We start from the raw sequence: 23,139 nt of genomic DNA, 5'->3' as shown, positions 1-23,139 counted from the left end.
GGTGGTGGCAGCATCATGGCATGGGGTTGTTTTTCAGCAGAAGGGTCTTGGATACTAGATACAGTAGGGTTGAGAGAAAATTGAAAGGAGCAAAGTACAGAAATATCCACCATGAAAACTTCTGCAAGAGTGCTCTGGACCTCAAGACTGGGCCACAGGTTCACCTTCCAAAAGGAGAATGAACCGAAGCACAAAGCAAAGATAGCACATTGGCTCAGGTAGAACTCCATGAATGTTCTTGAGTTGCCCAGTCAGATTTCAGGCTTCAACCCAATCGAACACCTTGGGAGAGACCTGATAGTTGTTGAGTGATGCATGGCTGTCTTTACAGCATCATAGGCCCCCGGGCAAAGTAGCATGCTGGGGCCCCTGGCCAGTGCCCGTTGTACCCATATGTTAAGACGGGCCTTACATTAAAACTCAGCGATGATCTCCATCCAACCTAACAGAGCTTGAGAGGATCTAAAGTGAAGAATTGTAGAAAATCTCTAAAGGTGTGTGAAACTTGTCATGTCATACCCAAGAAGATTCCAGGCTCCAACCGCTGCCAGAGGTGCTTCCTTCGAGGAATCACTGAGTAAAGGGTCTAAATTCATGAATCGATGGAGATATTTCAGCTTTATATTTTTAATAAAATTGCAATAATTTTTAAAGCATTGTTTTTGCCTTGTCATTCTGGGGAATATAGCATTGTGTGATGAGGGAAATAAATTTATCTAAATGATTTTAGCATAAGGCTGCAATGTAACAAAATATGTAAAAATTGAAGGAGTCAAAATACCTTTTGAAGGCACCGTAGAACTTTGTCTGGACCCCCATTCTATTCTGAGCAGGCGTGCCACCTAGGTAGTGTTGTGAAAAACACTTTTCCTTGTTTTTATGTATGACCTTTCTAAGGAGAATACTAACCCAAGGCACTCGAACAGCGGGTTAAATGACTTTTATAGGGACAAAAAGTGACTCTTTGGTGGACATTAAATTACCAATCTTCTCACTTACAGTCCAGCTTCTTAGCTGCTAGCCTAAGCTGTTTGCTAGCAGGTTACCTGGCATCTCTAAATGATTTGAGCCTGTGTGCTGCTGTGTTAAGTGCATCCTTCCCATCCACTTGTTGTTATCCTGATTGACTACAAATCTTTGCCAGCCCAACCATGATAAGCATCCGATCATTCATTTTCTGCAAATCACTTACTCCAATACATAACCGCAGGGAGACAGAGCCTATTCCACCAAGATAAGCAGGATCAGCCAATTTAGATTTTAGGTGAATGATTTGCTTTGTTGTCAGAGGCTAGAAACTAGCTAAGGAAGACTGGTCACCTGAAAATCTCCTCTGCCGTTTTTTTTTAAGGATATACCTATCTGTAGCTATTATGTTATGTGTGAGATGTGAGTTGTCTTCATTTTTGAATGATTGATTGACTGAGTGATTGATTGATTGTGTCTGTGAGGTGAGTAAACTGCAATAGTAGTTTGTGGTAAATGAGCACCCTCACCGTTTCTTACGATCTTAGAAGCAAACTACAATTATGTGTTTTAAGTACCTGTAAGCACCTTGCGGTAAATAATATTCACAGCTGTCAATTCTACAGAGATTAATGGAGTGGAGGACTGTGCGCTCTGAATACACCGGATATAACATTACCGTAGAGAATAATGTTTGAAGTGAACAGTTGGCGGTGATAATCTCATAAGAACTGCCTCCCTATCCCGTAACAGAATTCCACGCATTGCTGCTGATTAAAACGAACTAAATCCGACGTTAGATTACTATAACTTCGTTATTAAAAGGTTTGCTTTCATTACAGCTCTGTCCAATGGTCGTCACTGTAAAAAATAGTTTGTGTCACAATAATGATTCGCGTACTGAATGTCAACAGTTAGACTAAACCTATCAATTTACATGCTGGCATTATGCATGCCAGGTCGTATACACAGATTAGCGCTGGTTATATTGTTCAATATGAAATGAAACAATTCTTCAATCGCCAAGAAAGGAATGATAAACACTTTTACGAGCCACCGTGAGAACATTTTAAGCGCTCTTATCGAAATCATACAAACCAACCGCTCCCTGTCTTACACAGACTGCCCAGCAGATGGCACTGATGCGTCTCGGATCGCAGGGGCCATTATTCGGCACCTTGAAAATGACCACGTTGTTTCCAATGTAAACCCTCGGTTTGGTTACAAATCCCTCCTCCCTCCCTCCTCGGCTCGCAGCGGCTCTATCTATCTTCCATTCACATCAGAGTCTCTGTCAGCATCAGATAAAGCGCTGTCATGGCGCAAAGTGGGGCATCTCTTTCTCCAAAAGGGACCCTATCGGCGCACCTTTGTGGCGCTCTGGCTTTGCTCGTGGCGTGGATCTCGGGTCTGGGAGCCTTGCGGAGTGACAGCGTTGTCTTTAAGCGAAGCCTTGGGGAGTCATCGTTCACCGGCAACGACGGGGCGCTTTGGGGAAGCGACGCCGAGGACGGGACTGGTTCTGCAGCTATACGTTTAAGGAAATCCCTGTCCCAGGAAAAAGTGTCCCTGCTCAGCAGCTCATTCGTGCTTAAAGGGGATGCTACTCACAATCAGGCGATGGTGCACTGGACCGGGGAAAACAGCAGTGTAAGTAGTAAAATGCTCATTGCTTCCGTTCATGTGTTGTTTGGCTCTACCGAAGTATGACTGGGGGGGTATGGGGGGGCGGAGGTTCTTCCGGGGGTCCGATTGAGGGGTCGGGGTTCTGTCGTGGGTCCGCTTGTGTAATGGTGAACATTGGTAATGTTTACTGGCGGACCTGCAATATGACTTGCATGCTAAGCACCTTGGAGCATCTTGTGCTGTGGACACCTGGCTTTGACTTTGTAACCTGCATCTCACAATAGGTGGTCCTAGTAGTTCATCCGGTAGACTTCTACTTTGCGAATACTGAGAAAAGAGTCGAAAATCGGAGCGGAATGTGGAGATCACATTCCGAGGTTTGTGAGATGTCACGAACTGAACATAAATACAGAAGTGTGTTTAAAAGGGAAATTTCGCATTCCCATTTCATTATACACACCAAGAATAGTAACTTTTATATGGGTATCGCGTCTGCATGGTGCAGCTTATATCTGAATTCTGAGGATGTCGGTGCACATCCCATTGTCGAAACTGAAGCAGTTTAAAGTAAATGTAAGGGTACCACTTTTTTTAAAATCCAGACTCGTGGAATGTTGAGACTGTGAGTACAGTAATAGTTTTCAGGCTAAGGCCCCTGAGAATACAAAATGTTCAAACTGTGCAGGGATTTTACACCATTTTTTAAAGGTGGCAGCCTAGTCCTTAAGAAGCTGCGCGATCGAAAAATTTGAAGGAGTGCACCTGTAGCGCTTTCTCTCGACCCAGTTCATCTCCTCCCTCTCTCTCCTGACCTCATATTCCTAGAGAATATCTGACAGCTCTTTTGGGGCAGCATAGCATTTTCGTTTAAAATATTCAGAGCCATTCATCAATCTCCGTTTTTAATAACACCTAATAATTATGCAAAGTACTTAAAGGATTATTAACAGAACTGCTTATTCTGTACATCAAACTCGTTTATACAGCCGTACGAAACTGGTTTAGGAAAACAATATATGAATGCGGATAAACGTCGTACTTTAGAATTACACAAATTTGATTATACGTTAAATAATTTGTGTTTGTAAGTTGCTTTGAAAGAAGGGCGATCTGATATCGTCGGGTTTCTGTTGTTCCTGGAGAAACATTAGAATTGTCCTCTTAGATGAAGGCGACAGCTAAATGAATTATTTAATAGTACAGTGTGCTCCCACACAGTATTCAACATAACATTTGTAAACTCCCGTTTAGATCTGTGGAGTTTGGGTCGGAGCGTTTATTATTTGAGTATCGTTGAGTTTGTACGTTCACGATCTGGTGTTTGGTGCTTCAGAATCTGCGTTCGAATCCGAGCCCGGCCATTGTGCGGTTGCCCCTCGCAAGTTCTGAAAGATTTCTTATTGGCTTTGTGGGGAGTGTGCGTGAGAATGCCCGGTCCACAACTGTTTCTTGCCTTGCTGTGCCCATGTCCAGTACTGATACTATAGTTTTTGTCGCTCCGATTTTATATTAAGGCGATTTAAAATTGTTTATATTATTTAATATGATTCAGTTATATGAACTGTGGAATGGTACCGGAGACGTCAACAGAAACATAGGATGGATATCAAGGTACCCGAGAAGTGGGTGTCGAACAGGCATTCAAGGTCTAATTTCCGTGCCATGGGCAAAGCAAAATCAGCAGGGTGAAATAGATGTGTGATCTCAGCGTTCACATATACAGTACGCATTTCAACTGTTCATTTAACACATGTAGTTTTGTGTGTGAAATATACCTTGTCACACTACATGATATAATAGTTACTTTAAATGATAACGAATTAAAATGGGTGCATTTATTGTTTAGTATTGTATGTATCTGATTGTGTTCCGGATTAAAGGTGAACGTAAAAAATACGAACAATATAGGCTATATATTATTAAAAAAATAAATACAATTTAGTGTTGGATCAATGTGTGCTTGCCTGCATTGACTCTATGATGAGTAAAACGAGCAAAGACGAGGACTGAAGAAACTTAAGTCGGAGCCCCGCTTTCATGTGAACCAGCGACATAAACACGGCGCAGTTTGAAAGAAGAAAAGCCGTCAGAGTGGCCGCCTTAGTAAGCTGTCGGCATCGCCTCCTCGTGCGGAGCATTGAATATCTGAAAAGGTCACAGCACTACTACGGCACCGTGAGCACCCGCACACCTGAGCGCATGTTAGAGGAATGTATGACTTCGGGTCAATTTATTCAGCGACAGATTTATTTACGATCTTTTTTAAACAGTAAATTATTGTATATTCTTTAGGCTGTTTGTTTAGTTTTGACGTTTGAGGATACTCACTAGAGAAGGGCGCTATATAAAAACTCCACTCGCTGACTGACTGAGATGATGTACAATCTGGCTTAAGAAAGTTGTTTAGGTGGGGCGCACTTGTGTGTTCAGTGACAACTTTTGCCCTGCATATATTAGCTTGTTTTCTTTAGGTTTTCCGAAACATTTAGCAAAATTACAAAATCTTAGACCCTGTCGTTTGCGTTTATACGTCTTAATAACCGATTGTTTTGAAAATCCGTTTTTAAGCATTTCTGAGTCGATCGTCATCGGTCTCTGTATTAATATGCTGTTGTTCTAAAATATGTCTTATCAATTGTCATTTTCTTTATTACACTGTCATTACTCGTTATGAAATGCCGCTGTTGACGTGTTGGCAAGCCATGTAAAATTTAGGCCAGATTAACCGAGCTGAAAACACAGCATGATACGCCTTCTCTTAAAGTCAGCTTTAGCTATTTTGACGGGGGTTGGGATATGGGAAGCCTCGATAGATTTTGTTTACAGAATGTGATGTTTGTTAATTAAATGTGCGCAAAGCTACAATGACTCGTGAATACACAACATTTTGCACCAAACTTCTTTTCTTTCTTGATGGGTTTTAAATGAAATTTGTTATACTAAATCTATGCTTCATAATTCTCTAATCATCCAATTCTAGTATTGTGCAGAGTCTGCTACAATTAACTGTAGTTTGTTTTGTTAGTTTGGTGCTGCGGCATTGGTTTTTTGACGGATCTGTAAAACTCAACCAGTGAAAGAAAATACAGTAATACGACATGCGAAGCAGTAGCATGTTTAAAGTATTGTTTGAAATGTAATAGTTTAATATGTGATATAACAGGCTGACCAGATTTTCATAGTTCCAAAACAAGACTCTTACGCAATAACAGCGAAGCGGATTCCAACTGTTTCGTACGCGTTGTTACAAATTACACTTATGGGGGTTCGGGGGAAATTAGTATGTCCCCCCTTGAAGTGTTAACCGTGTTGAAGGAGAGCGGGTGTTCGATGTGTGCGGCACAACATTACTTTATTAAATGACTAGCTGGCACATTTGGTTATATTCCAATTATTAATTAGGACGCAATAGAGGGACGTCTGGTCACCATCGAGGTAACTGCGTGCATGCATATCTTCACTATCTGTTTTTGTAGGAGTGCATTTGCTGATCTCACCCACTGAGTGCAAACTGGCAGGGCAGCAGAAGCCAATCCTGAGTGCATTGGGCATTCGTCTGAAAGCAAGCCGGGTGGTCTACCTGTCAATTACAGGATACACTGACAAAGACACACACTCTCTTACAAATATAAATATTTATCCATAAATGTGTGTTTATATGTGTGTGTGTATGTGTGTTTTATATATATATAATATAATATATATTATAATTATAGCTACACAGTTTGTAACTTTTTATTGTAACCCTGTAAAGCTGAATAATAATTAACCTCCCACTGTGTTGCTGTTTGGGTTGGGCACCTCCAATGTATAAAAATCTTGTTTTCCTGCTCTTGCTGTCAGTCGTTCAATTTTTCACTTTACTACCTCCATATACTTGTTCCTTCCCCTCTTCTTCTTGACTTTTCCTCTCTGGTCATTTTCTTCTTTCTCTTTTTTCCTGTCTATATTCTCTCTCTTCCTTGTGTGTGCCCATCTATACAAAGATAAAGCAACCCAGAACATTGTCTAAGAGATGTGTACTCCACTTATATGCAGCAGACAACTAACATCTTTAAGTTTAATTACAAGATGTCACAAAATAAATACAATTTTAAAAATCTGGGTTCATTGTATATCGTTTCCATATATTCAGTGTATGGAAAATAAGCAGGACTGACAAACTTAGTATAGAAACTTTCCAGTTTCCACATAGTTAACATTTACCTATGTGAATATAGCAGCGCTACATTGTAAATAATGGAAGACATGTCTCACACACAACTGGAGAGGTGTGCTTGTACTATTTCTAGATTTGTTTCAGAGTTAATTTACATCTACCAACTACACATCTCATCCTAGGATAAAATATAATTTTTGTTTATTTGGTAGTATGACTTGAGACTTTTCTAATAGTTCTGTATCGGTATGTTTCAATGATGTATTGTTTGTAGTGTGAAAGTTTGTATCTGTGAAATTGCTGGCATCTCTAGCAAATGGAAATTGAACACCAATTGCAAGTTTAATCATGTGTAAAAATATACAGTATATGTACTGTACAACATACTATGTACATCATGCTGTATACATAATTACAAAAATATAAAACTAAGTATAGATTATATACTGTGACCATTAGGTGGCATAGCAGCACCCCATCACAACTCCACAGACACAAGTCTTGGGTTCAAATAAAAATTTATTTGATAAAAAAACGCCTGCAACAGGTTTCTTAGCAGCATTGCCTGTAAGAAGCAGGTCAGACAGAAGCCCCACAAAGTATGAATCACAAATTCCTGAGGCACCCACAGAATCCAACAGGGCTTCTCTATGGAGCTACAGCATCCAGCAAGCCCTGCAGGTGTCCATACGGGTACTGTACCCCCAGGGATGCTTCCACCTGGTATGTCGGGGGAACCAGTGGTCCAGATAAGTCTTTTGCCCCATCCCTCCATTACTCCATTACAGTGGTCTCTTGGCCAGGTAAGAGTCTTTAATCCATCCCTACTGCGATGCCAGTGTGCCCATTTCCTACATGGAATCTGCCAATATTCTGGCTGAGGCAGGGAATAGCCTACCACTCTTCTTGGCAATTCGGTTTGGTGGCCTCCCGGCCAGATATAAGTTCATACACATTCCTAGTTGAGATGCTAGTCCCTATCTGCCGTCCATCATGTTTTATATGGATAAACCATAAATAAGAAAAAAAGTGTATAATATATATATATAAATTCTAATATATATATATATAAATTCTAATATATATATATAATAATAGTTGTCAACATGATGCCACAGTATTTAGCTGGGTTAAATTCCAACCATCTGATTGTGTGGAGTTTATATGTTCTTCCTGTGCCTGGTATCCCTAAGATGTGCGACTTGTGTTCATTTTGTCACTATAAGTGGCCCATCATGAGTGAATAATGGTGTGTACGGCACTCGACAAGTGTCCCTTTCAGGGTTGGTTCATACCTTGTGGCTAAAGCGGCCTTGGCAGACTTTAACATCCTGTGACCGTATAATGGAAAAACGAGGTCCATAAAATTAATGGGAAATTCAACAAATGATTAAACCATCCAAGGCTGGCATCGGCCTTTCATCTAATATAGCTAAGATAGATTCTACAGTACTACTGCATGACCCTGAAATGTAATAGATGGATTCTCAAAATTGATGGATGTATAGTCTATAAACCAAAGAAACCGTGGTCTTCTTTTGAATTTTAATTTGAGTTTAACAGAAAAAATAGTTTTTACTTTAACCAATACTGTATGTATAAAATCAAGAACAATTAACAAAGTATCCATCTATTTATTTGCTGAATACCATTAATACAATTTTATGGTTGCATGGAATGAGGGTTAATCCTAAATATGACAAATACAATGCAAAAAACAGTCCTGACTGGTGCTCAAAGCACACCCTTTTACACACACACATCCATACCTTTGGGGCCATTGAGAAGAAGCCAGTTACCTTAACGTGCAAGTCTTTGGAATAGGGAGAAAAAAAAAAATAATAAAGAGTACCAGGAGAAAATCAGACAGACAATAGGAGAATATGTCAATTCTTAACAGAGTGGCCAAGCTGGAATTCAGAGCCATTCTTTTTGAGATGTTGGGGGAAAAAAGTAATCACCGTGTGCCACAGTACAGTAATAATATTTACTTTAAATATATGTGTTAGTATTGGCAGGCACAGTAGTTAGTGCTGCTGCCTCTTCATGTGTGAGTCCCATGCTCATTAATGGTCCGTGTAAATTCTGTTTGTCATCATTATGACTTCCTGTGTGTTCCTTCCATACCCCCAAAGATTTGCCTGTTAGGTTAATTGGTGATTCCAAAGTGGTACTTATTTGAGTTTAGGAGTGTGCATGAGTGGTGCCTGTGATGGACTTTCACCATTGCAAAGGCTGTTTCCTGTGTTATTAGAATAGGCTTAGAATCCATATAATACTGGTTTTAACATAGACGTTTTGTAGCTCAATAAACCTTTAATAAACCACCAAAAAGCATCTGTGTTCAGTCTCTATTCAAAGAGTGGATGTAGAGGTGGTCCACTCCAAGTTCTTCGGGGTCCATGTTAATGACAGCTTTGACTGGTCTTGGAATACAGAGAAACTAAAGAAGAAAGGGAAGAGCAGGTTCTTTTTCCTTAAGTAGACTGCATCCCTTTAATGTGGGAAGTGACATCCTTCACAACTTCTATAACTCTGTGATGACCAGTGTGATTTTTCTATGCTCTGGTGTTCTGGGCTAGTAACATCACTTCAAGAGAGGCCCGTCAAATTAACACGCTAATTAAAAAGGCAAGCTCTGTTTGAGGATGGACTGTGGACCCCCTGGAGGTTTTGTCGACGGAGAGAAATAAAACAAAACCGAGTGCCATTATGAGCAATGCAGCAAATCCTCTCTCTGGATACACTAACACTGAAGACTTTCAGCCAATGAATTATTCAGCAGAAGTGTGTCAAGAAATGCTATTGGGGGTCCATTATACCAACAGCAACACACCTGCATAATGCCTCACTGTGACAGCCAAGTCAAAACCTTTCTTTCTTTTTAATTTTCTTGCTTTATAGGCATTCCAGTGTGTGCTCATACCAAAGTGTGTGTTTATGTATGTATGCATTTATTTATTTAAAGAGCTTCTGTGAAAAGCCTTTTTTCCCCCGGAGACATATCTATCTATCTATCTATCTATCTATCTATCTATCTATCTATCTATCTATCTATCTATCTATCTATCTATCTATCTATCTATCTATAATAGTGCATCTATCTATCTATCTATCTATCTATCTATCAGTTTCTGTTTTTGGTCTGCTGTCACTTAATCTCATGGGCTAAATGTCCTCCAGGTGACTAATATTTAGACAAATCATATTGGAGCTTAGAACATTCAAGACCATAAAGTGACTTGAAAGGCCATATAGACAATCGAAAGACTTTAGATTCCTGTGTTTTGGTTTGGAAAAATATAATAACATTTTTTGTTTTTTTTCTAGGGGTAAAAATATCGCTAAATCCACGCAGGACCTAAAGTTGACCTGTAATCCCCACCCCATCAGGGCAATAGAAAGTTTAAATGGGAACCTTCACCCTCACTCTTTGCTATAAGAATATGTGCAAGCTGAAAATAACAGGAGGAATTCTCCTTCCCTGCTATTCGATATAATATACGTAGATCAATGCAATCAAAATTCTGAGGGTAAAAATGCATCACATCTCAAGGAGAACTAAGAAGCTGACAAAAACAGAGAGTACTAGCATTTGTAAGAAAATAAGTAAAATTTAAAAGATTCCTATTGAAATGAATTGTACCTTTTATTCAATGTAAATGTTAGATGACCCATCCTCTTAAGGAAACAACTATTTCCAGAGGCTGACACACCGTATTTTTTGCAAATGTTATTGTGTTTTTGTTTTTATTTTTTAATTTTTTAAAAATGTTACCATTTAACAATTTTTTTTCAGAATTTGTCCTGTTTGTATTTTTCTGGGTTTTAGGTAGAGACTGTTTTGAAATGAAAATATATGGTATGCATGCCCCATCCAACCATCCATCCATCCATTATCCAACCTGCTACTCTATATCCTAACTAAAGGGTCATGGGGGTCTGCTGGAGCCAATCCCAGTCAACACAGGGTGCAAGGCAGGAAACAAACCCTGGGCAGGGCGCCAGCCCACCGCAGGGTATGCATGCCCCATTATCTTTTAAATTTTTAATTTATTTTTACATTTGTTTGTGTACATGCTGTATTAATTTAACTGACTGGCAATGCTGAACTTTATGGGCTTTTTTGTTTCATTTTTTTGCATTCATTAGCAAGGTGGATCAATTACTCTGTAGCACAAGTAGCACATTTTTTTTTTTTACTTTTACACTGCATTGCAAGTGTTTGGATGATTCATTTAAAACTCAAGACTTTCAGAGCCCAGGTAGAGTTCCATGTGTCAGTGATTTCAGACAGACTGTAAGAATCAATGAGAGGGATGACATTGCCTTTGTTTTCACAGATATTATAAGGACATATCATAAGGTTCATAATGCAAGATGAATTAATATAAAACTCCAAGCAGCAGAATATGTTTAACTCAGGACTGTAAAAGTTGTGTAAAGCATTTTAATGAGTGTTTCTTTTTTTATTTTTTTGTTTAATATGGTTTATCTCAAACTAGTGGTGTTCTGTCAAATGAGCAAGGTGAATTGATTGTATCTTTTTAATAAAAAAAAATGTAAAAAAAAAAAAGTCTTTTTGAAAGTGATTTTGTTTATAAAGTTATTTGGTCCTGAGCCTGAGACCGCTCTGTGTAATGTGGTAATGGGCATTTTTAATAGCCAACACCACTGGAATAGCTGAGGAGACAATTGATTGACACATTTGAAATGAAACATATTTGCAGCATACCATAATTTTGGATTAATCGTGTAGTTTGAAAATCTTTATTTCAAAACCTCAGGACAGAAAGGGAAAGAAAAAGAAAGTATAGTTCAAATGAACTCAGTGAGCTAACCAATGTTTTCTATGACAACTACCTGCTCGGACAAAAAGCTAGCTAAGTATGTGCCCTTTCTAATAATACAATTGCACTTTTTAGGGATAATTCAGAAAAGTAAACCACTCCAGTCATTCACATTGGATGACATGTTAGGATTAGAAGTCACATGGCTGAGGTATTAAATGAAGGGAATGGTTTGTGCAGCAATATTCAAAGGACCTGTTTTTAAACAGTGTTTTAAAAACTTAAGCTTGTCATAATAGAGATTTGTTTATATTTGCTAAAAGTTGTTTTTTTTTGTAAAGATTTGGCATACAGAGGAACATTTTTTAATATAATGGGTTATCATGGTGACACTTGTCACTACTAGGAAGCATGACAGCTTACTTATTGGCTGAAGAACATTTGGTTTGATGTCATTCTATATCAGAAAAAAGGGAAACAATGCAAAGGGGAAATTTTCATCACATCAGCAACTGTGTAGGCATCTTGAGGAATTCCAAAAGAACAATGCCTCATCATCTTAATCCTTATCAGCCTTGCTCACGTAATGTTTCGGATACCATTAGCCAGCCTGTTAGCTAGGTAATTTAACCTATTCATAAACCGTTATCAAAGGGATTAACCATTGCTCTGTGTCAACAAACATGTGAGGCCTTGTTGATCGGTGCCACAGAGTGACAAATGTTTTTAATGTTTTCACTGCCTGTCACAAAATCGCCAGCAGCGCTGGTGCTTATGATTCTGTGATGGAAAGCTTGGCAAGTTTTGCGATCTGATTGAGGTGCACTTCTATTTCAAGCCAATTTATCTTTTATTTTTCATTGTTTGGTAGATAGACCCATTTATTAGTTATGCTGGTGGTGATGTTATTGTTCTTCGTGTTTGTAGCAGGGTTTGATGTAGTCGGTCATACAACAATGAGGTCGATTTTATGAATGACAGCATCTTTGTGGTCAGCCCGACATGAGACACAAAAGGGAGAAGTGGTAGAAAACATAACATTAGATGGAATCGGAGTATTAAAACTGTGTATTAATGCTTGAGTGACAGTCCATTATTCTTATTCTTCTTATTATTATGTGTAATGTGCTTATTTCAAACACTGTATTGTCATGCAAAACCAGGTTAAATCATGTTTGTAAACTGACTCGAAATGGTAAATAAAGCCTGCAATGTGAATGTGTGATAATAATCTAGACGCTTTGTCATTGCAAAAAAGATGTGCTTATAAAAGGCTTGACTCATTTTTTTTTTAAATTGGGACCAGTTGATATTATGGAAACTGGTGTAAATTCACTGCATACTTTTAACTTTTGGTGAAACTCATCTAGCTATGCTGTTTATATTTGAAATTCTTAAATTATATGAACATACTACAGTACAATGGCATTTCAGCCAGAAACCTTATGTGACTTCTATACTGATTCAAAGTGAAACAGTAATATTGTTAATGTAGAGGGCCGGGAGATAAGCACAGTCAAAAGGCAAGCTAGAGTTGGAACTGAAAATCAATCCTATCGTTCAAACTGGAAATCTAATCAAAGTAGTCAGAATCGTAGACAGGAGATCAGAAAACTGGGAAGTCAAAATTCACTAAAGTTTCCAAAAGATTTCTGCGTAAGTTCTCTCCATAAAACCTGGACACTATGGAGATGTTTGGTGCAATGTTTAAACCATTGCTCTGGTGACATCACAAGTGGCGTTCATTCTGCGGAATTAAGGGAAAACTGGTAGGACTATGAGAGATAGCAAAAACTCCCAAACAGTGGTACCAAAGGAAAGAAGTTTAGCATTGAGGAATAAAAATCTTCAACTTTCTCTACTGGCACTAAACACTAAAACTAATGAGAAAATCTTAATCCTTGAGCTCTAAAACCGCTAGATCAATGTATAAAGTATGTAAATCCATCTAGGAAATCACATATAAAATGAATAAAGGTACAAATCACAACAACTCCCAGCATGTGCAGCATGATGCAGTCAGACTATTGTCATATAACTCTATAAACACAGAGGCTTTCAACTGGCCTGCTGTGCTAGGTCACAGGTCATTTTGAAATCATCTCTGTATTCTTTCATATCTAACTGGTAGACACTTTTCAGTGACTTTAAATTCCTTTTTTTCGTCTACTGCTTCTCTTAAAGTTGGTGTTCCTCAGGGATCCATTTTGGGTCTTATTTTGTTCTTTATATACCTTCACCCTATTGGAGTTATTTTTAATAAATTTAACATTTCTTTTCTCTGCTATGCTGATAATACACAGGTTTATATTCCCATCTGCAACTCTGCAATGAATCAACTGCACAACTGTTTTTTTAAACTAAGATCCTGGATGGCTAATAATTTTCTTTCTAATAAATTTCTTGATCTGAATCAAAATAAAACGGAGGTGCTTATAGTGGGTCCATCAGCTAAAGCCCAAATTGGCCTTGGACTTCTCGGCTCTTTCTGTCTTTTGTAAACCTCAAGTCCGCAATCTTGGTGTTATTTTTGGCAGTAACCTCTCTTTTGAGAAACAGATTAATTCTGTAGTCAAGAGTTGCTTTTTCCAGCTTAGTATTTTAGGTAAGATCAAGCCTTTTTTATCTTCTAGGGATCTTGAGAAAACTACTCATGCTTTTATCTTTTCTTGCCTTGATTACTGCAACTCACTGTATTCTGGGATTAGCAAATCCCTGATACACAGGTTACAGTTGGTCCAGAATGCTGCCTCTCGCTTTCTGGTTGGGGCAAGAAAGTCTGATTCTGTTTCTCCAATTTTAGCTTCTTTACACTGGCTGCCTGTCAGTTTTCGAATTGATTTTAAAATCTTGTTGCTAGTTTTTAAATCTTTACATGGGCTTGCTCCTGTCTAATTATCTGAATTGTGTGTTTTACACCAGCGATCCAGAGTGCTTAGATCTTGTGGTCAGTTGTCTCTTGTTGTCCCTCGTACCAAGTGCAAAACTAAGGGGGACTGGGCTTTTACAGTTGCTGCTCCTCGCCTGTGGAACTCTTTACCTCATCACATAAAGGAGTCGTCTACAATTGAACTGTTTAAAACGAGATTAAAGACTCATTTCTATTCACTTGCATTTCATTAATTCAGTAATACTGATGGTTTCCTCATTGTGATTATGTAACATTACTTCTGTTTACTATTTATTTTATTTATGTTCATTTATTTTATTTCTGTTTATGTTATTCATGTTAATTTATGTTTTTCTTTTATTCTGTTATTGTAAAGCTCTTTAGTCACAGCATTCCTATGTTGTTTTAAATGTGCTATATAAATAAATTTGACATTGACATTGACATTCTGCTCCTCCTCTACCATCAGATGCTGCACAGTTACTTAGACATGTACTGCTTACCCATGTAAGCATGTGAGATATCCGACACACTTTTCAATATTCCAAAGCTGTCCTGCATTTGAAAACTCATTCAATGTCCTTACACTTTTTTTTAAAAAGATATTTTCACTTTCTCTAAACCTTAGTAGCAAAGCATCACTTACTAGGACAGTGACAGCACTGCTACCTCCAAACTCCAGAGGCCTGGATTAAATTACTAGTCTGGTCATGGTCTCCAGACTGCATGTTCTCACTGTATACTTGTAAGTTTATTTCAGGTATTCTGGTTTCCTCCCACATTCCATAGGTGTGTAGGTTAAGAAAATGAGTACCTCCATTTCATCTCAATAAGAGTGAGTGTTGTTCTGTGTGATTGTGTGCTGTAATGAACTGGCATCTTGTCCAGCAGTGGCTTCTGCTATGTGCCCAGTCCTAGAGCAATTGGTTATAAACCTCTGCAACAATGCACTGTAATCAATAAAGAAGATTCATAAAAAAAGGTGACACTGGCTAGTGCAGTGAACTTTCTATGTCTGTTTTGTTTTATCAGTGCAATAAAGTGGCTTGAAAGTTTGCTTTTAATAAGAGGTAAATTTATTTGCCTATTTAATTTCATCAATTCAATTTAATTTTCTTCTGAAGCATTTTGAAATAATGCACGCTCTGAGAGGTGCTATATGAAATAGTGATTGATTTATTAATATCTCTACCTGCCTCATTCTCTCAGGGGTTTCTTTGTTGAAGTGACATGAAAGTGATAAAGGAGTTCTTTGTACAGCAACTGAATAATAGATCAGGTTACACAATGGCAATAAAGTTTTGACGAACCTGATAGGCTGACTCAAGAATAAAGCCAAGATGATATCTTGATACAAAAACCCAGTTGTATTACAAGCATTCTGCAGCCTAATGACAGTTAACAGTGATATCACTGTTCCGTTTAGATTTATCACTGGGTTCGATCAGAATAAAATTGAAAAGGTGCAGATATTTAGGAGTCATTATATTACAATTGAATTACTACACCTAGTGTGCTAGACATATTGAGTCATTTTACACCTTCTAAATTACAGCCTCTTTTGAAAGCATGATATTAATTTAATAACTGAAACTTCTTGTCAAGCGACTTTACTTCACTGATCTAAACACAAGGCTGTGAGAAGCCTGAGCCTAACCCAGAAGAACAAGGTATGAGCAACCTTAGCACAGTTCTTCTGTAAAGTTTCACATTCACTCACACAGAGAAGCCAGATTAACAAAAGGAGGTGAGAGGAACATTAGAATACCTGGAGTAAACTCCAGACAAGGGGAGAACATGCATCTCTACAGACTTGAGTCAGGCAGGGATTCAAAGCCAGGACTCGGGAACTGTGAGGCGAACTACATCACTCTTGCACCTGGTTTGTGCTTTACTTTTCTTTAGTGTCCCTTTAGTATATGCAGTGCTGCAGCACTGAGTGGTGTCATTTCACCATGCTTGGAACCCCTGTACATTTTTCCCATTTCATCCTCCTTGTTCACTTCAGATTACTTGAGATTTAAACATATGAAATCCAGAATGAAATTACTAATGCCAATCAGCATCTCTGTTATTCTGATATGACAAATGTGGACCTATTTGAGTGTGTCTTATGATGGGTTACCATCCCATCAAGCACTATAACTTCTATGCGCTGGCACTACTACTCATTGGCACAGCCAGGGAGAAGGGATTATGGGTTTGTATCCCCCTGAAATAAACGTGACAGTTCCAACTTTTTGTTTAAAGATGGAACTATATCATGCATAAAAAATATACAAGAATCTTTTACCTCTAAAAGATGCCACAGCCAGATGACCCATAGCTGTATTTATCAATAGCTCCTGATGACCCTAATGCTCTTGACTCTCTGATCCAAGGTATTTCTGGATGGATGGGTAGATAGATAGATAGATAGATAGATAGATATATAGATAGATAGATAGATAGATAGATAGATAGATAGATAGATAGATAGATAGATAGATAGATAGATAGATAGATACTTTATTAATCCCAAGGGGAAATTCACATAATCCAGCAGCAGTATACTGATACAAAGAAACAATATTAAATTAAATAGTAATAAAAATGAAAAAATGAAAAAAAAATAAAATTAATGTTAGCATTTACTCCTCCGGGTGGAACTGAAGAGTCGTATAGTGTGGGGGAGGAACGATCTCCTCAGTCTGTCAGTGGAGCAGGACAGTGACAAAAGTCTGTCACTGAAGCTACTCCTCTGCCTTGAGATGACACTGTTCAGTGGATGCAGTGGATTCTTCATGATTGACAGGAGTTTGCTTAATGCCCGTCGCTCTGCCACAGATGTTAAACTGTCCAACTTTACTCCTACAATACAGCCTGCCTTCTTAACAAGTTTGTCCAGGCGTGAGGCGTCTTTCATCTTTATGCTGCCACCCCAGCACACCACCGCGTAGAAGAGGGCACTCACCACAACCGTCTGGTAGAACATCTGCAGCATTTTACTGCAGATGTTGAAGGATGCCAACCTTCTCAGAAAGTATAGTCTGCTCTGACCTTTCTTACATAGAGCATCAGTATTGGCAGTCCAGTCCAATTTGTCATCCAGCTGTACTCCCAGATATTTGTAGGTCTGCACCCTCTGCACACAGTCACCTCTGATGATCACTGGGTCCATGAGGGGCCTGGACCTCCTAAAATCCACCACCAGCTCCTTGGTCTTGCTGGTGTTAAAGTGTAAGTGGTTTGAGTTGCACCATTTAACAAAGTCTTTGATTAACTTCCTGTACTCCTCCTCCTGCCTATTCCTGATGCAGCCCACGATAGCAGTGTCATCAGCGAACCTTTGCACGTGGCAGGACTCCGAGTCATATTGGAAGTCTGATGTATATAGATTGAACAGGACCGGTGAAAGTACAGTCCCCTGCGGCGCCCCTGTATTGCTGAACACAATGTCAGACCTGCAGTTCCCAAGACGCACATATTGAGGTCTGTCTGTAAGATAGTCTACAATCCATGCCACCAGGTGTGAGTCTACTCTCATCTCAGTCAGCTTGTCTCTAAGGAGCAGAGGTTGGATTGTGTTGAAGGCGCAAGAGAAGTCCAAAAACATAATTCTTACAGCACCACTGGCTCTGTCCAGGTGGGAGAGGGATCGGTGTAGCATATAGATGATGGCATCCTCCGCTCCCACCTTCTCCTGGTATGCGAACTGCAGAGGGTCGAGGGCGTGGCGGACCTGTGGCCTCAGGTGGTGAAGCAGCAGCCGCTCCATGGTCTTCATCAGATGTGACGTCAGAGCAACAGGCCGGAAGTCATTCAGCTCACTAGGACGTGATACCTTTGGGACAGGGGTGATAGAAGATGTTTTCCGAAGCCTTGGGACTCTCCCCTGTTCCAGGCTCAGGTTGAAGATGCGCTGTAGAGGACTCCCCAGTTCCAACGCACATGCCTTCAGCAGTCGTGGTGATACACCATCTGGACCCGCTGCTTTGCTGGCACGAAGTCTTTTCAGCTCTCTGCTCACATGGGCTGCTGTAATTGTGGGTGGGGATGTCTCACCTATGCTGGTATCAGCAGAAGGATGGTTGGAGGATGCAGTACTCCGAGGTGAGAGTGGGTTAGGGTGATCAAACCTATTAAAGAAGTTGTTCATTTGGTTTGCTCTCTCCACGTCTGTCTCGATGGCGGCACCCCGCTTCGAGCTGCAGCCAGTTATAATCTTCATCCCATCCTACACTTCCTTCATGCTGTTGTTCTGCAACTTCTGCTCCAGCTTTCTCCTGTGATGCTCTTTCGCCGCCCTGAGCTGGACTCGGAGTTCCTTCTGCACGCGCTTGAGCAATCATTGAGCAGTAATGTTCTCAAACTAAATAAGGAGAAAACAAAAATATTAGTTATTGGCAAAAATAAATATAGTGAAGGTATCAGAAATAAATTTGATCCCTTATGCTTAAAAGTCAAGTTAAAGGTAAAGAAATTTAAGGTAACTATTGACTCTGACCTCAATTTTAAATTGCATATTAATCAGATTACTAGGTCTGCATTTCTTCACTTAAGGAATACAGCAAAAGTTAGACCTCTTATAACTTTACAAGATGCTGAAAAATTAGTTCACACTTTTGTTTTCAGTCGACTAGATTACTGTAATGCACTCCTTACAGGACTACCTAAGAAAGACATCAATCTGCTACAGTTAGTACAGAATGCAGCAGCAAGAATCTTGACAAGAGAAAGAAAATCTGCGCACGTTTCATCAGTTTTAGCATCGTTATGTTACCTGTGTCATTTAGAATTGACTTTAAAATACCACTAATAGTTTACAAAGCCTTTAATAATCACACCCTGTCCTATGTTTTGGAATGTCTGTCCCCTTACACTCCAAGTCCAAGATCTTCAAATGAATGTATGCTTATAATTCCAAGAGCCAAACTGAAAAGAAGTGGTAATGTGTCCTTTTGATATTATTCAACTAAAATTTGGAATGCTTTACCAATAGAAATTCAGCAGGATAATACTGTAGAACAATTTAAAAAAACTGCTAAAAACCAATTATTTTAAAATGGCTTTTTGAAAGCTACCTTTTAGTTGTAACCTTATTAGTCTGTAACCCTATTAGTCTTTCTGAATTATCATTTTCCAGTGGGTTCTGCAATTCCATACTAATCTGTGCTATTCTCTGCTGTCTTTTCTGGTTCTTCTGCAGTGGCGATCTGCGCCACCACCACCACCTGATGAAGGCACTGTGCTGCCTCCTGCAGTTGTAGATTGAATGGCGAGTGACCCTGATATCAACATGACCATCATCATCAAATTCTTCCATGTGGATCTTGAAAACCATGAGGACTGATTTAGATCATCTATGCTAGTTAGAATTGCCAATGGGGACTGGACAGTCTTTTGGCCTTGGAACCCCTGCAGATTTTGTTTTTTTTTTCTCCAACCTGTGTTTGTTTCTTCCTGGCAACTGTACAATATTATTATCTAATCTTGTTTGCTTATGTTTTATATTAACTTTTAATTTCATCTTATAAAGTACTTTGAGCTATACTGTTTGTATGAAAATGTGCTATATAAATAAATGTTGTTATTAATGTATATAGTACATACATTAAAATGATGTAATAATTGCTACACAATGTTTAGTCACTTTCCTTTGTTGATGAATATCAAATAAACTCATCACATTAATCCTGTTTAAGACCGTTTTATTGACTATACGCTGATTAAGAAGCCCTCTAATCAGAATTATAAAGTTTACACTATTTGCAATTCAGGAGTAGTTGAAGCACGGAAATTTATAATGGATTTTCATTTTCACAAATGTAAAAATGTCATGAATTTTTTTCTTTGCAATTCCGGCAAAACTGTAAAAAAACAAAAAAAGCATATATAGGTAGTTGTTCTATATCAGGAAAGCAGAACAAGGAATGCAGAAAGAAAAGGAGTAATGAAAATGGAAATCTGTCAAGAGCAAAACTTTGGTACCATAACTCTGATGAAAGCTACTCCTAACATTTTAGGTTATTTTTCACTTAAACAAAGTAAAGGACTTTCAGACATACAGTGGATTCAAAATGTATTCAGACTCTTCCACTTTCTGTACGCTTTATTGTGTTGTAGATTCAATTTTAAATCAATAAATATATCATTTTTGCCTAGCAATCTACATTCAATAACCCATAATGACAAAATGAAAAGATGCTTTCTGAATACACTGTATATAATGAAAAAAGGAAGCTAAAATAATTAAATTACAAATTTTAAATACTGTCTCTGCATCCACACTGCTATAAATACTTGCTTACCATGAAGGGTGTACCCAATATGTTTATTAATAATATGTTCAAAATCACATTAATTATGATTTATGAATTTTCTCATCCACCCTAAAATTAACTCTTGGCTACTCTCCTGTTGCTGGGAATTTGGCAAGATTTTAGTAACTCTAAAATAGACACCTGGAAGAAAGAAACTGGATGGATATCACATGGTATGGGCCATTTAACACCTTTTATAAATGTTCTGTTGAGTATAAACTCAAAAATTATCCATAAAAACAATTAATTGTATTCTTTTATGCAACACTGTTCACATTGACTTGGCTCAGTATGTTTAACAGACAACTGGAGCAGAATTACAAAGCACAGCAAATCTTTACACTGAAGTAGCAGCAGAGAAAAGGAAAATCAAACATCTCCATGCTAAAGAAAAATGGAAGTCCTTAAGGTTTCAAATACAGATGGCTGAGCAGATTGACAGCAAGGTACAAACTCCTACCTGGGCGGTTAACCAAGACATGTGCATTACTGTAAAAGTAGTGCATGAAATGACTGAGCCTGTCCAACTCTGGATTTGGATTGTAATGAGACTAGTACTGCTGTCTTTTGTAGTCCTATGTCTTATATTTAGGAGAAATTGTATTGACAAGTAATGGAGTGGTGTCTGAATTTAAGGCTAAGGTCTGAATTTGTCCTGCATGAGTCAGTTCAGGTATGTGTATTAGTGGGCCCAGCAGTACCCTGCTAGACTTCCCATGGCTTGTTCTCACCATGTGCTGAAATAGGTTTTGGCTCCCAATCACCTCCAACTTGTATTAAGCAGAGCTGAAAAATGGATCAATATAATTGAATGCAACATGGTAGTAGCATTATTTCAGCTCAATTATTCATAGGCAAGGTTAAAATAGTTGTTCTTCAGCCGTCATTTTAAATTCTGAGTCTGTTCAGAGTGATCTACTGGTATTATCCAAGTTTAGAGCACCTGCCGCCTTTGTCGATTTTGTTTATTTTTGGAATTATAAGATCAGCAAGTCCATCTTGCCTATAATCATTAATAAATTCAGCCAAGAGAAAGAGAGCTGAACCTTTCATAGCCTTTTAAGAAAGAATGAGATTTTTAAAATCTGATCTAAAGTTATCTGAAAGACAAAGAGAAGATTTAAGAAATTCAGGAGTTTGTGCATGAATTTACATGGAAACCAGAAAATCCAGTACAGAACACTGATCCTGTAGGGTGTGCCAAATAACAAAGAGCTGTGTCACCTCAATACAGGCATATTTAGACCACCCTGGATGTCTGCATGAAAACCCATAGCAAAGAAGTTCTGTATTAGCGGAAGGGCCCTGGAAGATGTTATTTCGCAAGTTTTACTAATTCTAGGTTACCTCTATTCTCTGCTTTGCTGTGGCTCCATTCTAACTGTGATTGATTCAGATGTTTTGGCCTTTGCTTACTGCGGTTGTCGTGTTCTGAGCAGCCATTACTGTAGTGCTGTCCCATCATTAAAGGACACTAGAATGATGCTGCAAGCTGATTATGCACTGTAATTAGGGAGAGCTCATATTGATTAGCTCTCATCCTGCTGTGACATTTAGTCTTTTGGTGCAAATAAAAAAATCAATCAATGCATAAGAACTACTACTTTTAGAACAGTGATATACTCATTTGTATATATATTTTTTATTTTTAGGGCTTTCATCATGCATTATTTGTATCTGAATTCATTTTCAGGACACACTGTAACCCATTTACAGATGAGATGAATTTGACTTTAATTTAACATTACCATAGATGTGGAATGGTAGAATAATGGCTACCACTGCTGCTTCATGGATCTTGTGCCTAGTTGTTGTCTGTGTAGATTTTGTGGGTTATCCTCCAGGTACTCTGGTTTTATCTTTAGGCAATGTGTTTGAGTAGGCCCCCCAAGGGACTGGTACCATTTGCAAGGCTGTTTCCTTCCTTGTTCTAAGTGTTCCATTGGAATAAATTGGCTTCTAAATTACTGAATGATAATACCATAACTTACCATGCAGTATTACAAGAATAAATAATATACATCCATACATACATACATTGCCAAATCCTTTTAAGCCACTTCGGTTCTAGCAGCACTGGGCAGTCCATCACAGGATACGTTCGTACTCACACTGGACCAACAGAGAGTTGTTATTTACACTGTATGTTTTTGGGGGTGCAAACACAACACAGCCAAAGTTCATTGTATCCATATGACTGCAGCAAAAAGAACTTTATTGCTGTTAATAAAATAATATTTGTACCTTCAGTTAATTAGAACATTCATTTGACCAAAGTCTTATATAATGCTATTCATTTTATCAAATGTGTTTTCAGAAGATAGTCCAGCTTCCTTCAGATACTCAGAGGTCCATAGTAGCATATTTGTCACAGTTACTGTATGAAGTTTAGAAGTGTGTCCATGA

The 23,139-nt window shown here is 38.5% G+C and overlaps 1 protein-coding gene across 1 annotated transcript in view; it reads left to right on the top strand.

Annotated features, from left to right (window-relative positions):
• The first annotated feature begins 2,214 nt into the window (after window positions 1-2,214).
• The window catches only part of sorcs2 (sortilin-related VPS10 domain containing receptor 2), a 1,110,734-nt gene continuing 1,089,809 nt past the window's right edge, over window positions 2,215-23,139 (top strand). The window contains exon 1 of the mRNA XM_039751427.1: window positions 2,215-2,616. Coding sequence (XP_039607361.1) covers window positions 2,284-2,616 — 333 coding nt within the window. The 5' untranslated portion in view covers window positions 2,215-2,283. The remainder of the gene's footprint in view (window positions 2,617-23,139) is intronic.

The sequence above is a fragment of the Polypterus senegalus genome, chromosome 4 (genome assembly GCF_016835505.1).
Source record: "Polypterus senegalus isolate Bchr_013 chromosome 4, ASM1683550v1, whole genome shotgun sequence".
Taxonomy (NCBI): domain Eukaryota; kingdom Metazoa; phylum Chordata; class Cladistia; order Polypteriformes; family Polypteridae; genus Polypterus; species Polypterus senegalus.
The sequence above is the reverse complement of the archived record's forward strand: the minus strand, read 5'-3'. Positions and strand labels throughout refer to the sequence as shown.